At 47.3% G+C, this 21,446-nt stretch overlaps 1 protein-coding gene across 1 annotated transcript in view; it reads left to right on the forward strand.

Annotated features, from left to right (window-relative positions):
* Window positions 1-292: 292 nt before the first annotated feature.
* The window catches only part of DCAF7 (DDB1 and CUL4 associated factor 7), a 198,987-nt gene continuing 177,833 nt past the window's right edge, over window positions 293-21,446 (forward strand). The window contains exon 1 of the mRNA XM_069238012.1: window positions 293-932. Within this exon, the coding sequence (XP_069094113.1) occupies window positions 795-932 (138 nt within the window). The 5' untranslated portion in view covers window positions 293-794. The remainder of the gene's footprint in view (window positions 933-21,446) is intronic.

The raw sequence follows: 21,446 nt of genomic DNA on the forward strand, positions 1-21,446 counted from the left end.
ATGAGTGAAAACATTCTCAATATACACACTATTTCAAACATTTAGTACGCCCAGTATAAAATGGGCAGCACGCGACGCTTGCAGAGATTTGTAGTTACAAAGCGTTACTCTTCTAGTACCGTCACCCACACGCACATCCTTATTATTCGTTCAGATCAAGCAAAAAACGCTTGTGAACGTCTTTCGCATGCTTTTGAAAAATATTTACATTCTTCCCAGGTCTGATCCTGGCGACCCTGCTTACGCCAGTCACGTGCTTGCGCAGACCCGCATGCGCACTGTAACGCATTGTGTTTTGTTTGCGGTTTAGCTGGCTTCAGCGCAGCACGTTAAAATGCGCTGCGCGAGCACAGCCAATAGTGGCGACGCCCCCATGTTGGGTGTAGTTAATCCTAACATAGTTCCTCTGCTTAATAGGGCGTGGCCCAACAGGTTTAGTTTACCTACACCTAAACTTGATGCGGTAACGCCCGCAGAGCAGTGCAGGTAACCTTGGAGACTGTTCAACCTGCCCGTACGCATGCGCGTGACTAGAAAGTCTCGGACTTCTATACGTCACCGCGCGCTGAAGCTCTGGCTCAAGTGCCTCGGATTTCGTTCTCAGCTGTTGTGTTCACGCGCCTAACGGTCTCTGCCTCCTTGGCTATTGTTTATCCAACAGTCGTCGGACTTTACGGTGCTTGCGACATTTGGAGGTCGCGTTTGTCGCACCACCGCGGAGCTATCAACCGAACAGGCCTCCCTGTCGCTCTTTCCCAGCTCATAGGACAGGGCTGGCGGCTTAAGCTCACACCATGTCCCTGCACGGGAAACGGAAGGAAATCTACAAGTATGAGGCGCCGTGGACTGTCTACGCGATGAACTGGAGTGTCCGTCCCGACAAGCGCTTTCGACTGGCTCTGGGAAGCTTCGTCGAGGAGTACAACAACAAGGTGCGGGGTCTCTGGGGACACTGCCGAAGGGGAGGTGGTTACCGCATACTGTGCTATCTATATCTCCTGGAGTAGATGGCTCGCATTGTACAATTGCATGAAGAGTTGCAGCTATCAAGGGGGTTCAAACTTGATTTGTAGGTCAGCTGGCTACTGCTTGACATTGACCTTTACTTCATATATCCTAACCCCCCTAAACCTAGCTTTCCTAGGTTGACAGCATAAGATGTTGACTCAAAAATGAAGTTATAACGCATCTTCCTCTCTAATGAAACGCAATAATAAAAACGATAGTACTAACAATTGTGTCTAAATTAGAATACTAGTATAAGAAACGGCACACGTTCCCTTAGGTTCATGCCTTTTGTCATACGCTTGTTTATAATCAGGCCCGGCTCAAGGATTTGGATTCCGAGAGAGCCACGAGGGAGCATGGGTAAGCCACTGCCTCCCTCTTTCTGAGAGCTGGTTCTGGACATGCTGGATGGTCTTGTAGTGATACAAGCAGCCTGATATCCCTCCTACTGCCGGGTTCTGTCTACTAGTTTTAAAAGTGTATTTGTATAGGTTTAGACCAGAGGTCTTCAAACTGGCCCCAAGTGATCCTAGCTGGGGCGCCAGACTCTGGCCAAAAGAAGCATTATACAGATAACAGGCCTTTTTTTTAGACAGAAGCATGTTATTGCATTTAAAAAAAGGTAACAGTACTTAACTGCAATGTTTAAATAGGCCTAGACATATTTAAACATTGGCGTCCTTATAAAATAATTGTGAAAAATTCTGAGAGGAGGCCCAAGGGTTTTTATTTTGCAGCTTGGGGGGGGGGGGGACAGCATTAAAAAGATTGGAGACCACTGATTTAGATGTATAGGCTTCATCTCTCCTACTCTCTGTGCCTCACCCTCCTTTCTCTCTATCTTGCTCCTCCCTCCTGACTTCAGCCTACTTGCATCACCCTATTCTTGCCCCCACTTCACTCTTAACCACATGCTAGTCTCTCTCTCTCCCTTATACACCTGCTGTGCTATACCCTTTCACCACTTCACCGTATATTTCTTTCTCCTCACCCTCCTTTCTTTCTGCCTTATCCTAGTTTCACTTTGTCTTCACCTTACCAGCCTCTCATTTCACATCACTCTTCAATTTCCACTTCACCATTCTCTCTCTCCTTTGCCTTCCTCCCTCTCTTGCCCATATTTTAATATGTACTCTGGCCTTCTCTATAGGACAGCCAGGCCTGCCACAGACCAAGGAGGTTTTGGGGCCTAGTCCCTGTACAGACATTGTCCTGCTTTCAAAGTAACAAGCACTCTACCTTGTGGCCCACATATGGTTGACTTTTTCATATTTAAAAGGGAGACCTTTGCCTTTCAAAAAGACTTATTGTAACATGTTACATTGCACATAGCAGTCAGGTTACAATGGTAGACCGACATATGTTCCAGACCCACTCTGGATTGCACAATAGGTGCTGCAGGCCACAAGTGGCATTTAATGTCCAGGCCCTAGCTGCTTTTTCTAGTTCATATAGTAGGGACTTTCCGGTTAGTTAAATGTGTCAATTGTGAATAGGAACATTTAGCCACGTTTAAAGGGGGAGCAAGGGCACTTTACACCTGCTTAGCAGGGTAAGGTGTGCAGAGTTAAAAAAACAGCAAAATAGTTTACAGAAAAAGGCTAAAAAATCTGGTATGACCATGCAGAAAGGGCAGATTTTCTACACTTTTGCACTTTTTTCCCCCCAAGAATGGAAAGTTTAGTAGCAAGGTTGTAGGAACATCGATGAAGAAAGTGCATTAGCCCAGTACAAATACAACAAATTAGCTTTATTTGGTTTTGAGTGTACAAACCATAAGAGCAGACAGTAAAACAAGGCATCCAATAAAAGCAACAATAAATAGAGATTACAAAATTACATAAAAACACTGATCATCAAAAGCCAAAAATCTATTCTGGATGTGCAAAAACAATTGTGCAGTACATCGTAAACATCCTATGGCATTTCAAGGTCGCAATCCCTACTAGTCCTTGACCTCACAGCAACTTTTAGGAAACGGAGTACACTTAGAATGATATCTCCCAACAGCATCTGTAATTACATTTAAACAAAAAAAGTTTTGCAACTATGCATTTTAGGTGCTATTTCTTTGAAGCATCGTTTCGTAAAATGTGTTGATGCATAATAATGTTTCCAAAAAATATTCCTAATTGAAAATCAGTGTAACCGTTTCCAATAAGATTATGGGAAGCATGAAAATAAATAAGCATTGGCAAAGTCAACCAACCAAACATATTTTTTTTGTGTGAGTCTTTTGGTTTCGCCAGTGTGTCTTGTTTTGAAATGGCTTTTATAGCATTTTATTGTTGTGGTAGCTGCCAGGCCCTCACCATTGCAACAAACATTATCAAAAAGAAAAAAACGTTTTTGGTCTTAAAAAGCACACATTGCCACCAGTGGCATAACAAAAGCCACACAGCTCCCCTCCACGGGCCCCCTCAGCACAGCACCTGCTCTGAGTGAGTCTGGAGTGGGGGTCCCTCCATGTTCTTTGCATGAGGGGGGGGGCTCCAGTTTCGTTATGCCACTGATAGCCGCAGTAGTTCCTGGCACTGAACAAAACTACTTTGTGTGCCAATATGCTGCTTGTGGAAGAGCATAATGTGATCACTCTCAGTAAAGCTAGCCAATCGATGGAGAGAGGAATAGAAGTTCGATAAAAACATAATATCTTTGTTAATGCTAGACCTAATTAGGGACCCAGTTGTTAAAGAAAGTCACAAAAATGCAACCATGGGAAATGTCTTTGAATTAGTAGCTTAAATGAATTCACTAGAACTTATAGAAGTAGGCCAGGAAATAGTATTCCTAGAAAATATTTCTGAACTGTATTTTAGCACGAGCAAATATGTATGTGTAGACTTGCTCAAGTGAAAATCTACTGAGCATTTACTTTCCTTCCAACCACATTTTTCCTAAGTTGAACCTTGAATATTTAGTAGTGCGTGGACCAGCTATCATCGCAAAGGATTTCTTGTTAATCGTTAAGTCCAGCTCTTTCATAAACTTAGCAAAGGAGTGCAACGGAGCCTGCAAGCGTCTGGCGGATTTAGACATTAGGACTGCATCATCCTTGTATAATAACACTGGTAAGCCACGCGAACCCACTAGCGAACAATCTGTTTTCACATCCACCAGGGCCTGTTCTAAACTATTAATATTTAAATTAAACTAAAAGGGAGCCAAAATACAACCCTGTCGCACTCCTCTATTAATACAAAAGCTACAGGAATACTGTAGGCTTTAGAGTAGCGATCTGAAGCCTTAGTGTCCCTGTGAAGGTCTCTTAGGAATAAAACCATTTCCTGCTCCACACCCATATACAACGCAGTCTACGACAATTTTGATTGGTTAACCCAATCAAAAGATGAAAAAAGATCCATAAACCCCAGTTAAATGGAGCCAGGATGAGCAACTGTGTATTTTCCTAGCACCAGGTATAAGTTCAACACTGATCAACAGTAGGCCTTCCAGCGCGAAACCTGTACTGGGCTTCGGATAAAACCTTGTTTTCCTCGGCCCACACCAAGTCTCTCTCCAAAAGGACATGACCTAGACTACTGACTCAAGTGGGGCGGTGGGCCTATACCACAAAGGACTATCCCTATTCCCTTTTTAAAAAGAAAATTGTCACGATGATGGACATAGCCTATGACTGTGGAGGACCTGCCCGCACCACCACATTAATAAGGGCAGTCAAAATAGGCACCCAAACACCCACATCATTTACATAAATATCTGGCTTGATACTATCGGGTCCTAGGGCCTTATTAGAGGATTTTCATAATACCCTTTTTTATTTCCTCACAAGAGTCTGCGCAGCCTCCCCTGTCAGCTCATGATCCCTCTCCTCTGAGTTTAGAGATTCTGAACCATAAATGGTTTCAAAATACCACCCAAGAGTCTTCAGTAATATGTGCCTCCAGGGATTCTGCCAGCTCTGGGGCAAATAAAGGTACATTAATAATGCCCCAGAATTTAGAGCTACTATTCAAAGTGCTTGTGTCCATTAGGTCTGTTGAGGCTACATCCTTAAATCATGTTTATGCCTGGCCTGTTCCCTTTTATACACACATCAACACTTTTTAATCTGACAGGGTCCCAAGGCTTGTGACTCGAAGCACACTTTAGCTCCCCAAGGCCTTTGAACAGCCAGAGTCAAACCATCCAGGAAACCTATTACTGTTGCATCATGGGTACTTCCAGGAGACAAGACACTACTTTAGAGATCTCCGAAAAGGACCTCAGAATGTCACATGGACTAGTTACGGAGGAGACATAAGTAACAAACTCCTTTTTGCATCTGAGATACAGGGATGTCTAAAATTCTTCAGGAGTTATCTGGGAGCACTTAAGCCTTTCCCCCCGGCTTGTAGCCTTAATTACCCCTGTAGCTTAAACCCTAAGGTGTTCAGTCAAAGAAGACCAGCAGAGGGACATACACTCTAGGTTATGATCACTAAAAAGGCTTATCGGGATCCAGAATTAGATATGACAGGAGAGGTGTAGAAACAAAAATAAAATCTATAAAAGACTCCCTCTTCTTGTAAACGTGGAGCCTATGCCGCTTCTGGATGGTGACATCTTCTCCATAGTGAGGAATAGGTTAAAGCAGTTCAGCAGGTTATTTAAGCAAGCACCCTTTTGATTGTGCTCGAAATGAGCTCCGCACAGAATGGGCAGCCAACACATGAAACCCTTTTAACCCTCAAGTCCCTGTACAATTGGACATGAAACCCCCCTACTACCATAATAAATGCTGAAGATAACTTAGTATCCAAATATATTTTTTTTAATTAAGAAGCCCAGAGTTTTAACCTTGCAGGCCTCCCGCCATAATGATTTAGCCTTACAAAAGTTTAGCAATAACAGCTTAAGGCCAGAGGAAAATAACTAGGCCTACAACACAGTAACACCAGTGGATAAGACTTCGAACCTCCCCTTAATTGACAGATAAAAATAATCTGCTTGCCCCCCTTTGGCCTCCCAGTGCTTGATTTTAGCACCAGTAAAAAAGAAGGTTTTATACCCCTGTTTAAAAATAAAAAAATAAAAGTAGCAGTTCTCGATTGCCCAAATCTCTTGAAGGTAAATAACTTCAAACCCTCTGATAAAATCCAACCATATTGGGTCACCAAATTTCCCTGCAATGCCTGCAGCATTCCAACGAATATGTTCACACGCATTCCTAAAGGTATAGTCTGTCAGCACCACAATGTGTGGCTGTGGGAAGACCGGCATTGCTGGAGGACCCAGCGCCTTACCGATCATAAAGATGTACTTTTTGGCATCGCCAACCGACAAGTGCATTCATTTAGACTTAAGGGGGGGGGGGAGCAGGCAAAGTCATGGGCTGACCTGCCCTCACCTGTGCTTGCCGGCTTGGAATCTGCCAAGGATTGGGTATAGGAGTACACATAGGTGGTTTGTAAATTAAACCCATTGGAGGCACCCTGATGGGAGAGACAGGGCGATTAAAAGGAGCACCTAAAGTAATTTAAGACCATCCCTGCCGCATGAGGTCTGTTTAAAAAAAAAACCCGCATACAATCGCCATCCAGGGTTTTCTCTCCTTTCCCCAGCCAGCAGACCCGGCGAGCAGTGTTAATACGGGCTCCGGCACAGTCCCCCAAAGCAGTGTTTAAACCCAGCCAATGCACTACTTTATTCCTCAGCTAGTAGAGGTTCTCCTGGGTGTCAGCCATAGCCAGGGGCACATTACCTAGAATTACTACATATGGGGTTGCTTCCGGGGGTAAATCAAGAACCACAGATTGAGACAGAGAGGGTCTCCTTGGCCGAATTCTGGAAATAGCTACATCACCCCTTGGCATGGCAACTGACCCTGGACCATGTAACTGTGCAAAATCCCCTCCCACCGCACCATACACACATAGGTACGGGGGGATTTCTTTATTGAGGATGCCCGCTTCACTTTTCTGGAAAGCGTCCATAGTCGTTACTGGGTTAATTGAAGTCTTGTGCTTCTCCATATCGGCCCCTAAGATAAGGCCTCTGTCAAGTTGCTGCAAGACAAACAAGTGAGATTTATGGGCAAAAGACAATTTTCAGGTGTAAAAAAAAAAAAAATTAGAGGGCTTCCGCCTGCACTATTAGCATCACACACAACCAGACCCCTCAGTCTTCCTTTCAGCCTCGCAGCTCGCTGGGAAATGAAGTCCACCTAGGTCTAGGGCAACCAGCAGCACAACAAACTTTAAACGCAGCGGGGCAGCCAAACCTGCTCTGTAGCAGTCCTCAAGTGAAGACACGTGTGGTAGTAGAGGGCTGCCTCTTAGCCCTCTAGGAAATGGAGTCCACCTAGGTCCAGGGCCGCTAGTAGCACAGCAAACATCCTCATATGATATAATCTTATCAGTTTAGGAACCGAAGAGCAACAGCTGCACTATAATCAAGGCCACTGAAAGTATACAATGGAGGATGACCAAATTATATAGCACTGTAATGCAAGGTTGTATTACTTTATTTTATTATTTTTTACACATGTTAACATTGTGTGGAACAAAGCTTAATCTCATTAGTACCAGTTTAAAATAACAACTACAGCAATAAGCAACTGAAAGGTGACCAGCAAACCTTTGTGAAGGGAATTTCACTGTGCAGCTTTGTCACTTTAGTAACTTTTGGTCTGTTTAGGATTTTTTTAAATCTGCAATTAATGCACCAGATGATGATTTTTATGTGACAAATGTATAATTATGCATAAAATGCTGCATCCCCAAAATCGTATAACTATAGTGGCCCTGACTATAATCCGCTTCGGTCGATTTATGTGACAAAATGAGAGAATTTGTTGGGAGAGAAATGCGCAGTCACCGGTGCCTCAAACTGGGGTGTCTCTAAGTCCCTTCTAATTATATTAGCAAGCTCCGTCTTCTTTGAGCACCTAAGTAGCTTGAGATTGGGCAGGTCAGTGGCAGCACATGTTGTTAGTGCAGCCATGGAATTGTTGCCTTGGCTTTTCTTTGTGTAGTAGGCACATGCACCGCTCATTTCCATTTTGTAATCGTGTTGTATTAGCGAATCTTTACAAGTCGTTTCACTAAAGAGTCAGAAAGTTGCCATTATTGATGTTGCCATAAGCAAGGCCACTGGAACTATGTAATGCTGCGGTGTACTGCGCATAGTTATGGATTTGCCACATTCTTCATCTAACCCATCTGCTGCGTAATTTGCGTATTTTAACAAAACAAAATATAGCTTTTAGCTCAATTATATCTAAAGTTACTAAAACTCAGCAACGTGTTGTGGAGGGCCCTCCGCTCCGTTGTGGAGGGCCCTTTGAGTCTGTCTATTGTCAGTTGTCTATTGCTGTATTTCGATGTCAAGTCAAGGTGTTAACGTTTCCAAGACGCGTTAAATGTAAATGTAAAATTAAATGCAGTATTACTGTCACAAAATGTGCTACATTGCGCAGAGTAAGCTTCCTTTCTGATGGATACAACTACCTGTGGATTCCTCACCTAATGAATACTCCCATGGCGCCAGCATTCAACGGAAATCTTCTTCCCAGCTTCTGCACGTCGACGAGGACGTCACATTAGCCCACGCGACGCTGTCTGACGTCATACAGGCAATAAGAGGTCCTCGCCGACGTCAGTTCCCTTTTTTCCGTGCATTTGAAACAGTTATCTTCGAGGGAGCTACTGTTACTTTCATAGTTACAGTGTATTTTTTGCTGCGTGGATTTTCTCTGCGGTAATAATGTCTCAGAGGAAGTCAGGTTTCAAGCCCTGTCGAGAGTGTGGCGGCAAGATGTCCGTTACTGATCCTCACTCCGACTGTCTATGGTGTTTAAGCTCCGACCACGACGTCGCAACTTGTGATTCATGTCAGCACATGAATCCGGAGGCCCTGAAAGAACGTGAGGCTAAACTATTCATGGCGAAGTCGAAGAGAAAGGAGAAGAAACATCATAAGAAGTCTTCTTCGCCAAGGTCTCATCGGCGTCATCGAGACTCCCGGCGCCGTAGGGATTCACGCCGTCATTCCAGCAAGGAGTCTCGTTCGAGGTCGCCTTCGGCTCGGCGTCGGAAGACTTGGGAGGTCAGTCCCACGGTCACGCCACGTCCATCGACGCCGTTGCCCTCTCCGACGTCACCGACTTCGCCTGGACAGGCGTCTGTGTGTTTGAGGTGATGCAGCCTCTTGTAATGTCTCCGGCGTCGCGGACGTCGAGGCTGGCGTCGGGGTCGCCTTCGATCCAGGCGCCCCAGTATCCAGCTTTTCCCGCCCCTGGAGCCGATAATACCGCATTTCTGAATGCGATGTATACCATCTTTCAACAGATGGCTCCAGGAGGTGCTCCGGCTGGTCCTTCGGGGCCCTTGGCCTTTTCATTGGGTGATCCTGCGCCTCTACGGCCGGCACCCTTTATGCCCTTTCTCCCTTTAGGGAATGTGGGCTCGGCGCCGGTGGCCGCTCCGGTGGCTCCAGGGGTTTTGGCCCCGGAGGTTTTCATCCCGTCGACGTCGGGATTTCGTCCTGTGACTCCGGCGGGTCCATCGGAGACTCCAAGATTTCTTCGTCCGGCTCCTTCCTTGGCGCCGAAGCTGCCTGTGGCGCCGGACGCGGCGTCGGATGGTTCTGGAGATCGGCGCTGATCTTCGGCGGAGGCCATGTCGACTCCGTGTATCGAGGAAAGACTACATTCGAGGAGGCGTGCTCTCCGTCTTTTGGAAGAGCAGGAATACCAACGAGTCTTGGAGGAAGGAGAGATTGAGGACTCTGGTGATGGACTGCATGGTCTGGATACAGCCAGTGGGCTGGATACTTCCCCTGAGTGGGACCTTTCATCTCCAGGGGAATATACGGAGGAGGCTGCTACCTTTCACGCTGTGGTGAGGAAGACGGCTAACTTTCTGGACCTGCCTTTGCCGGTGGCAGAGGCGAAGCAGAATTTACTGACTGAGGTACTGCATCCGGCCTCTGCTGCAGCGGAGCCTCTCTTGCCATTTAATGAGGCTTTGCTTGATCCGGTGTTAGAGGTGTGGAAGAAGCCAGTATCTTCCTCGGCTGTTCATAGGGCTGTGGCCAGGAGATATCGAGCTGCACCATCTGACCCTGGCTTTCTGTCTAGACACCCTACGCCGGAGAGCTTGGTGGTGCAAGCCTCCTGTTCCTCTAGGTCAGCGCCTGGATCTTTCCCGACGGTACCAGGAGACAGAGACTCTAAAAAGCTGGATGCACAATCCAAGAAGATATTTTCCTCTTGTAGTTTGGCGTTGAAGGCCACCAACGCGACTTGTATTCTGGGGAGATACATCCATGCTCTCATGGATGATATTTCATCTTCATTTACGGAGCTTCCCCAGGGACTCTTGAATGTTGTATCGGATGCCCAGGCTGCCACAACCCAGATTATCCAGTCTGGGCTGGACACGACCGACTCGGTGGCTAGGGCAATGGGCACGGCTGTGGTGGCAAGGAGGCAGGCCTGGCTCCGTAACTCAGGGTTTTCTGCGGACGTGCAGTCGACCCTGTTGGACCTCCCGCTTGATGGGGACAAACTGTTTGGAGCCAAAGCAGATTCGGCCTTGGAGAGATTTAAAGAAAGCAGGGCCACAGCCAAATCATTAGGGCTGCAAGCCCCTTCTTCTGCCTCCTCCAGATTTTTCAGGAGGTTTCGTGGATTTGGGCGTGGCTCTTCCTCCTCTTCCTTTCGGGGGAGATTCCAGCAACCCACCTCTTCCCTCCCCTATAGATCATTTAGAGGGAGGGGTAGGGCCCGCACCAGAGGAGCCTCTCAGCAGCACTCTGCCTCTTCCTCGTCCTCTGGAGGGGTGCAGCAGGGAAAGCAGCCTTAGGCTTCCACCATTTCCCACTCACTCCTCTCCTGTAGGGGGTAGGTTACGGCATTTTCTCCACAAGTGGGAGACTATTACATCGGACACTTGGGTTATCAGTATTGTGCGAAAAGGCTACACCCTTCCCTTTCGGGAGTTTCCGCCCCCCATCCCGCCCCGCCCATCTTATTGTTCAGAAGAACACCTCCTGTTGTTAGAACAGGAGGTTCAAGTCCTCCTTTCAAAGGGCGCGGTGGAGTTAGTCCCAGAGCAGGAAAGGGGTCGAGGTTGTTACTCAAGGTACTTCCTGATTCCCAAGAAGGATGGTCGGTTGAGACCAATCCTGGATCTGAGGATCTTGAATTGGTTCCTCAAACAGGAAAAGTTCAAGATGCTGACCCTAGCTCAGGTGCTTTTGGCGTTGAACAAAGAAGATTGGATGGTGTCTGTCGACTTGCAGGATGCTTATTTTCATATCCCGATACTCAAGTCGCACAGGAAGTATCTCCGGTTTGTGGTAGGGTCGCAGCACTATCAGTTTGCGGTCCTCCCGTTTGGTCTTACTTCAGCACCTCGAGCCTTCACGAAGGTGATGTCAGTGGTTGCGGCAGAGCTCAGAAGGAAGGGGATAGCAGTATTCCCTTACTTGGACGACTGGTTGATCAAAGCCAAGTCTCCGGAGCTTGTGTCGCATCATCTGCAGTCAACAACCCAGTTGTTGTTCGACCTGGGCTTTTCGGTGAACGTGCCCAAATCTCACCTGGAGCCCTCTCAGCGCCTCCTGTTCATAGGGGCAGTACTGGATACAACATTGAATCGAGCCTTTCCTCAGCGGATTCAAGATATTCAGGAGTTGGTTCCAATGTTTCGAAATGGAGCGGTAGTTCCAGTCCTCAAGGTCCTTCGTCTGCTCGGTCTGTTTGCCTCCTGCATACTGTTGGTCACGCATGCTCGCTGGCATATGAGGGCTCTTCAGTGGTGCCTCCGAGGGCAGTGGTCTCAACACAAAGGAGATCTAGAAGGTGCTGTCAAGATCTCCGGAGATGCTGCTGTGGACTTGAAGTGGTGGATTGCGGGCAACAATCTTTCACAAGGAAAGCCGTTCGCGCAGTCACCACCAGTGACCACGGTCATAACGGATGCTTCCACTCTAGGGTGGGGAGCTCATCTGGGGGATCTGGAGATCAAAGGGCTTTGGTCTCCAGAGGAACAGAATTTTCATATCAATCTGTTGGAGTTGCGGGCTGTACGTATGGCTCTCAAGGCCTTCCTCCCTTCCCTTCGTGGTCAGTCGGTACAGGTCCTGACGGACAATACTACCGCGATGTGGTACATAAACAAACGGGGAGGAGTAGGGTCGTACCTTCTCTGCAGAGAAGCTCTTCGACTATGGTCCTGGGCAAAGGACCATCAGATTTGCTTGGTAGCAAATCATCTGGCCGGGGTCTTGAATGTACGTGCGGACAGTCTCAGTCGCCATTTCTCGGCCGACCACGAGAGGCGTCTCCATCCAGATCAAGTCAGTTTAATCTTCCAGAGGTGGGGGTTTCCTCGGATAGATTTGTTTGCCACTCTGGAGAACGCGCATTGTCCGTTATTCTGCAGCCTCCAGTATCCGATGCAGGGAGCGTTGGGGGACGCGTTTCAGATAACCTGGTGCGGCCAGTTCCTTTACGCGTTTCCCCCCCATACCCTTGATTCCTCGGGTGTTGAGGAAGATTCGCCAAGACCGGGCCCAAGTCATCTTAATAGCTCCGGATTGGCCAAGGAGGGTGTGGTACTCCGACCTTCTCCAACTCTCACTGTGCCCTCCGTCTCCCTCTCAGGGCAGACCTCCTCTCGCAGGGGCAGGTTTTACACCCCAACCTCCAGAGTCTGCACCTACATGCCTGGAGATTGAGCGGGGCAACCTGAGTTCCTTCTCTCTCCCGCCTGATGTAGTGGATGTTATATTAGCGGCCAGGCGACACTCCACTAAATCTATCTACGCTAATAGGTGGTCTAAATTTGTTATGTGGTGTGGAGAGAGACCGATTGATCCTTTACATGCTCATCTGTCAGATGTTTTGTCTTTTGCTCTGTCTCTAGCGCAGAAAGGTTGTGCAGTGGCTACCATTAAAGGTTATTTGTCTGCCTTGTCAGCCTTCATTTGTCTTCCAGACCAACCATCGTTATTTAAATCCCCTATTGTTCTCAGATTCTTGAAAGGTCTTCTAAATAAATATCCTCCAAAACCATTCGTTATGCCTCAATGGGATTTGTCCTTGGTCCTGACTTTCCTTATGGGGTCCCCTTTTGAACCTATGCATTCTTGCCCCTTAAGGTATTTAGTTATTAAGACAGTCTTCTTGGTGGCTATCACATCTGCAAGGAGAGTGAGTGGGTTGCAGGCCTTATCGGTAAAACCCCCTTATACAAACGTTTATGGGGATAAGGTGGTGTTGAGGACCAAGGCTGCTTTCCTCTCGAAGGTTGTTTCACCCTTCCATTTGGCCCAGACAATTACTTTGTCCACGTTCTATCCTCCGCCTCATCCTTCAAAGGAGGAAGAGAGACTACATCGCTTGGACCCAAAGAGGGCGTTAAGCTTCTACATTGATAGAACGAAGGACTTCAGGCTGGAGGATCAGCTGTTCATCGGATACGTGGGCAAGAGGAGAGGAAAGGCAGTCCACAAGAGAACACTCTCCAGGTGGGTTGTTCTTTGCATTAAAATCTGTTACTCTTTAGCAAAGAAGGATCCTCCTGATGGCATTAGAGCTCATTCCACCAGAGCTAAGTCGGCCACTTCGGCCTTGGCCAGAGGTGTTCCTGTGGTCGACATCTGCAAGGCCGCAACTTGGTCGTCCCTTCACACTTTTGCGAAGCATTACTGTTTGGACTCTGAGGTCAGAAGGGACGGCCATTTTGCACGGTCAGTGCTGCAGGATTTCTTGGTTTGACCATTTAGGCACCCACCATCGGGCGTGGTACTGCTTTGGGACTCTATTCATTAGGTGAGGAATCCACAGGTAGTTGTATCCATCAGAAGAACGAGTTACTTACCTTCGGTAACGACTTTTCTGGTGGATACATTAGCTACCTGTGGATTCCTCATGGTCCCACCCGCCTCCCCGTTGCCTTTTTGGTCTTACCAAGTAATCCTTGAGTGCGCTCCTATTGGTCTTCAAGACTACAATAGATTTTGTATATATGGATATTTGTGTGATTATATATATCTTTGTGTATATACATAATTAGTATATGTTTGTTTGTTTAAAAAAAAAAAAAGTTATATTAAATCTATAGCCATTTTATTGCAATGTTGTGTGATTTGCAATGTTATGGGATGTTGCCTTGCTCTTTCATTGCATTGGGTTATTGTTCTCATGCACGTAAAAAATGTTGGTACTGACTTCGGCACGTCGGCGAGGACCTCTTATTGCCTGTATGACGTCAGACGGCGTCGCGTGGGCTAATGTGACGTCCTCGTCGACGTGCAGAAGCTAGGAAGAAGATTTCCGTCGAATGCTGGCGCCATGGGAGTATTCATTAGGTGAGGAATCCACAGGTAGCTAATGTATCCACCAGAAAAGTCGTTACCGAAGTTAAGTAACTCGTTCTTCTTTGCCACATAATTTTTTCAACCCTGCAGCATATTTTTGTTTTTCCCGGGCACATAATTCCAGTGGCAATGGCCATAAAACAGGAATAACGTCGCAGCAGAAAAAAAAAATATAACAAACCACTACCAAGATATCTATCTATCTATGTTATGCCCGCTTCCCATTCAATGGCAAAATCCATCAGACAGTTTCTGCCATAAAACAGTTTTCATCGCTTAACCCCTTCGCTGCCAGGCCTTTTCCCCCTCCTGTGCCAGGCCTTTTTTTGCCTATTTGGGGCAGTTCGCACTTAGGCCCTCATAACTTTTTGTCCACATAAGCTAACCAAGCCAAATTTGCGTCCTTTTTTTCCAACATCCTAGGGATTCTAGAGGTACCCAGACTTTGTGGGTTCCCCTGAAGGAGGCCAAGAAATTGGCCAAAATACAGTGAAAATTTCGTTTTTTTCAAAAAAATTGGAAAAACTGGCTGCAGAAGAAGGCTTGTGGTTTTTCCCCTGAAAATGGCATCAACAAAGGGTTTGCGGTGCTAAACTCAGCAGCTTCCCAGCTTTCAGGAACAGGCAGACTTGAATCAGAAAACCCAATTTTTCAACACAATTTTGGCATTTTACTGGGGCATACCCCATTTGTGCAATTTTTTGTGCTTTCAGCCTCCTTCCAGTCAGTGACAGGAATGGTCATGAAACCAATGCTGGATCCCAGAAACCTAAACATTTCTGAAAAGTAGACAAAATTCTGAATTCAGCAAGGGGTCATTTGTGTAGATCCTACAAGGGTTTCCTACAGAAAATAACAGCTGAAAAAGAAAAATATTGAAATTGAGGTGAAAAAAACATCAATTTTTCTCTACTTTTTACTCTGTAACTTTTCCCTGCAATGTCAGATTATCGAAAGCAATATACCGTTACGTCTGCTGGACTCCTCTGGTTGCGGGGATATATAGGGTTTGTAGGTTCATCAAGAACCCGAGGAACCCAGGGCCAATAAATGAGCTGCACCCTGCAGTGCGTTTTCATTCTATACCGGGTATACAGTAATTCATTTGCTGAAATATAAGGAGTAAAAAATAGCTATCAAGAAAACCTTTGCATTTCCAAAAAGGGCACAAGATAAGGTGTTGAGGAGCAGTGGTTATTTGCACATCTCTGAATTCCGGGGTGACCATAGTAGCACGTGAATTACATGGAATTTCTCAAATAGATGTCTTTTTTACACACACCCCTATATTTGGAAGGAATAAATGTAGAGAAAGACAAGGGGCAATAACACTTGTTTTGCTATTCTATGTTCCCCCAAGTCTCCCGATAAAAATGATACCTCACTTGTGTGGGTAGGCCTAGCGCCCGCGACAGGATATGCCCCAAAACACAACGTGGACATATCACAGAAAACAGAGCTGTTTTTAGCAAAGTGACTACCTGTAGATTTTGGCCTCTAGCTCAGCCGCCACCTAGGGAAACCTACCAAACCTGTGCATTTCTGAAAACTAGAGACCTAGGGGGATCCAAGGAGGGGTGACTTGCGGGGCTCGGACCAGGTTCTGTTACCCAGAATCCTTTGCAAACCTCAAAATTTGGCTAAAAAAACACATGTTCCTCACATTTCTGTGGCAGAAAGTTCTGGAATCTGAGAGGAGCCACAAATTTCCTTCCACCCAGCGTTCCCCCACGTCTCCCGATAAAAATGATACCTCACTTGTGTGGGTAGGCCTAGCGCCCGCGACAGGATATGCCCCAAAACACAACGTGGACATATCACAGAAAACAGAGCTGTTTTTAGCAAAGTGACTACCTGTAGATTTTGGCCTCTAGCTCAGCCGCCACCTAGGGAAACCTACCAAACCTATGCATTTCTGAAAACTAGAGACCTAGGGGAATCCAAGGAGGGGTGACTTGTGTGGCTCGGACCAGGTTCTGTTACCCAGAATCCTTTGCAAACCTCAAAATTTGGCTAAAAAAACACATGTTCCTCACATTTCTGTGGCAGAAAGTTCTGGAATCTGAGAGGAGCCACAAATTTCCTTCCACCCAGCGTTCCCCCACGTCTCCCGATAAAAATGATACCTCACTTGTGTGGGTAGGCCAAGCGCCCGCGACAGGAAACGCCCCAAAGCGCAACGTGGACACAACCAAAATTTTGGAAGAAAACCGTGCCTACCTGTGGATTTTGGCCTGTAGCTCAGCGGGCACCTAGGGAAACCTACCAAACCTGTGCATTTCTGAAAACTAGAGACCTAGGGGAATCCAAGGAGGGGTGACTTGCGGGGCTCGGACCAGGTTCTGTTACCCAGAATCCTTTGCAAACCTCACAATTTGGCCAAAAAACACTTTTTCCTCTCATTTCTGTGGCAGAAAGTTCTGGAATCTGAGAGGAGCCACAAATTTCCTTCCACCCAGCATTCCCCCAAGTCTCCCGATAAAAATGATACCTCACTTGTGTGGGTGGGCCAGGAGCCTGCAACAGAATAAGGCCCAAAACCTGAAGAGATAGAAGGGATAGGTATTTTTGCAATATATCATTTTGATGTGTGCACATACGTCCGTGATGTGCCAAACACTAAAATAGTGAAAAGAAACACTTAGGTTATGTGAAGAAGACCCCTCACCCACCAACCAAGTTGGTGGCATGCTTCATCATCGGGGTCCCACCCGAGGCACCTAGCGTGTCACAGGTGTGCTGCGACGCCTGATTACAGCGGAGCAGGTTTTGTCATTTTTTACAACACATACTGGTTGGATTTGGCACGAGGGTGAGTGATGGTTCAGTGGATCAAATTTTATTAACAAGAGATTTCACAAAAATGAAATGCACTGCTAATAACTGAAAGGCAAAAAAGTGAACCAATGACTCACAGCTCGTGAGCTGTAAAGCCGCGACAAGGCACAAACCGCTTTACAGTCCATTCACACACCTTTCATACATGACACGCACAAGACCATTCACACCGCCAGCCACGGGCCCAGCACATTACAACACTCACATCGACAGACCGCGCCACTCAAGGGCCCATCACTTACATACGCCACATGCCTGATACAAGAATCACACCAGCTGATGGGAGTGTGGACTGCCGTTTGGCTGGCACCGCCAGCCAAGCGCCACCCCACGCACACCGCCAGCCAAGCGCCACCCCACGCACACCGCCAGCCAAGCGCCACCCCACGCACACCGCCAGCCAAGCGCCACCCCACGCACACCGCCAGCCAAGCGCCACCCCACGCACACCGCAATCACTTTTTTTTATTTATAAACAACAAATAAACTACTAATTATAAAATAGGCACAAATCTACAAACACAAAACCTCAAACTAAATACACGACAGATGCCAACCGTGAAACATATGAAAATATAAAACAGACAGCTTACGCTCACGGTATTTCCCAAAAGTTTTTCCTTGTGTGGTAACTTCTAAAACAGCTGGGCACACACAGCCCAGGCTTTGAAGGGCATTCGGGGCAGTACATCCGGCTCTCCCTCCGGATTGATCTCCGGGCACATACTCTACATTTCTTTGTGGGCATGTCTTTTTTGGGAGTGGGAGGAATGTGATCTGGAAAGTGCCGATCTTTCAATCTAGCCACATCCTCCACCACTTCTACTCTAGGAACTCTTGCCGGTTCCACCACAATAAGGCTTTCTATCACCGACTCCTGAAATTTAACAAAAGTCATCCTTGACTCAGGTGAACAATCCTTGTATACAATAAAGGCATTAAAAGTTGCCAAATGAAATAAATGTAGGGCCAACTTTTTATACCACACATACGACTTACGAAGAGCAGTGTAAGGTTCCAACCTCTGATCTACTCTATCAACACCACCCATGTGCCTATTGTAGTCCAAAATGCACGCAGGTTTGCGCACTTCCGCAACCTGACCCCAAACAGCCACAGGGGAAGTACTCTCATCATGGATGGTCGATAGCATGTACACATCCCTCCTGCCTGAAAATTTCATAGCTAACAGCTCATTATTCCGCAAGGCACTGCACTGTCCCCTCTCAAGTTTTTTACAGACAAGCTCCCTTGGATAGCCTTTGCGGTTAGAACGGATTGTGCCACAAGCAACAGTGTCCACCCTAAACAACTCCTTGAACAACTGCACTCCAGTGTAGAAATTATCTACGTACAAATGGTGACCTTTGTTAAACAGCCGTCTAGCAAGTTCCCACACAATTTTTTCGCTAACTCCAAAAGTGGCCGGACAACCAGGAGGGTCAATACTGGAATCCCTACCAGTGTAGACCCGGAAATTATAAACATATCCTGTACTGCTTTCTGACAGCAGATACAATTTAATCCCATACCGTGCCCTCTTACTAGGGATGTACTGCTTAAAAACTAAACGCCCCTTGAAAAGGACCAAAGACTCGTCCACACTTATCTCTTTGCCTGGAACATAGACCTCTGAAAACCGATCCACAAAATGATCAAGGACAGGCCTAATCTTAAAAAGGCGGTCACAATCAGGGTGATCTCGTGGCAAGGCTAAAGCATTGTCTACAAAATGCAGCATACGAAGAAGAAGCAAATACCGATTACGTGTCATAGTTGCAGGAAATATAGCAGTTGCCATCAAGGGACTAGTAGACCAATAAGAAGCCAGTGACGGCTTCCTGATCAACCCCATCAAAAAAGACAAACCTAAAAACCTGTTCATCTCTTCCAGATATGTGGGAACCCAATGAGTAGCTCTAGACTGAGGCTTAAGTCTGGCAGCGTTGTCCCGCAAATATTGCTCTGCATACACATTTGTCTGCTCCACAATCTCTTCCAAAAATACATCGTCCATAAACAAGTGAAAGAAATGGACAGGCAGAAAGTTTTCCGTATTAACTCTACACCCTGGGAGACTAGTAAATGCAGGTAACTGTGGCTGCTCCATGTTTGGGGCAATCCAGGTGTCAGGTCTTCTAATGGGAAACCCTTCAGCCCCAGGCTGCTGCACTCTTGGCACATCAATGTCCTCCTCTAACTCAGGCCCTTCATCTGCACTGAGAGTAGCTTCCTCATCAGAAGAATACTCTTGGACAGAAAACTCACTTCCAGAATCTCCTGCTTCCTCCTCTGCCTCAGATGCAGAGTCAGTGTCGTAATCATGGTCTGAAGACGACTCAAAGAGCATGCGAACAACCTGCTGAGCGGTCACTTTGCGGCTAGCCATGATCCTAACAACAAATGGATTGCCAACAACAACTAGCACTAAAATAAGTAATAAACAAAGTGTAGCTTTATCACAAAGAGTTATTGTAAGGAAATGCCTCCTTGGCATGGTTGCCCCCTGACTTTTTGCCTTTGCTGATGCTATGTTTACAATTGAAAGTGTGCTGAGGCCTGCTAACCAGGCCCCAGCACCAGTGTTCTTTCCCTAACCTGTACTTTTGTATCCACAATTGGCAGACCCTGGCATCCAGATAAGTCCCTTGTAACTGGTACTTCTAGTACCAAGGGCCCTGATGCCAAGGAAGGTCTCTAAGGGCTGCAGCATGTCTTATGCCACCCTGGAGACCTCTCACTCAGCACAGACACACTGCTTGCCAGCTTGTGTGTGCTAGTGAGGACAAAACGAGTAAGTCGACATGGCACTCCCCTCAGGGTGCCATGCCAGCCTCTCACTGCCTATGCAGTATAGGTAAGCCACCCCTCTAGCAGGCCTTACAGCCCTAAGGCAGGGTGCACTATACCATAGGTGAGGGTACCAGTGCATGAGCATGGTACCCCTACAGTGTCTAAACAAAACCTTAGACATTGTAAGTGCAGGGTAGCCATAAGAGTATATGGTCTGGGAGTCTGTCAAACACGAACTCCACAGCACCATAATGGCTACACTGAAAACTGGGAAGTTTGGTATCAAACTTCTCAGCACAATAAATGCACACTGATGCCAGTGTACATTTTATTGTAAAATGCACCACAGAGGGCACCTTAGAGGTGCCCCCTGAAACTTAACCGACTGTCTGTGTAGGCTGACTAGTTCCAGCAGCCTGCCACACCAGAGACATGTTGCTGGCCCCATGGGGAGAGTGCCTTTGTCACTCTGAGGCCAGTAACAAAGCCTGCACTGGGTGGAGATGCTAACACCTCCCCCAGGCAGGAGCTGTAACACCTGGCGGTGAGCCTCAAAGGCTCACCCCTTTGTCACAGCCCAGCAGGGCACTCCAGCTTAGTGGAGTTGCCCGCCCCCTCCGGCCACGGTCCCCACTTTTGGCGGCAAGGCTGGAGGGAACAAAGAAAGCAACAAGGAGGAGTCACTGGCCAGTCAGGACAGCCCCTAAGGTGTCCTGAGCTGAAGTGACTCTAACTTTTAGAAATCCTCCATCTTGCAGATGGAGGATTCCCCCAATAGGGTTAGGATTGTGACCCCCTCCCCTTGGGAGGAGGCACAAAGAGGGTGTACCCACCCTCAGGGCTAGTAGCCATTGGCTACTAACCCCCCAGACCTAAACACGCCCTTAAATTTAGTATTTAAGGGCTACCCTGAACCCTAGAAAATCAGATTCCTGCAACTACAAGAAGAAGGACTGCCTAGCTGAAAACCCCTGCAGAGGAAGACCAGAAGACGACAACTGCCTTGGCTCCAGAAACTCACCGGCCTGTCTCCTGCCTTCCAAAGATCCTGCTCCAGCGACGCCTTCCAAAGGGACCAGCGACCTCGACCTCCTCTGAGGACTGCCCCTGCTTCGAAAAGACAAGAAACTCCCGAGGACAGCGGACCTGCTCCAAGAAAAGCTGCAACTTTGTTTCCAGCAGCTTTAAAGAACCCTGCAAGCTCCCCGCAAAAGGCGTGAGACTCGCAACACTGCACCCGGCGACCCCGACTCGGCTGGTGGCGATCCAACACCTCAGGAGGGACCCCAGGACTACTCTGATACTGTGAGTACCAAAACCTGTCCCCCCTGAGCCCCCACAGCGCCGCCTGCAGAGGGAATCCCGAGGCTTCCCCTGACCGCGACTCTTTGAGTCCCAAGTCCCGACACCTGGGAGAGACCCTGCACCCGCAGCCCCCAGGACCTGAAGGACCGGACTTTCACTGGAGGAGTGAC

The sequence above is a fragment of the Pleurodeles waltl genome, chromosome 6 (assembly GCF_031143425.1).
Source record: "Pleurodeles waltl isolate 20211129_DDA chromosome 6, aPleWal1.hap1.20221129, whole genome shotgun sequence".
Classification (NCBI taxonomy): Eukaryota; Metazoa; Chordata; class Amphibia; order Caudata; family Salamandridae; genus Pleurodeles; species Pleurodeles waltl.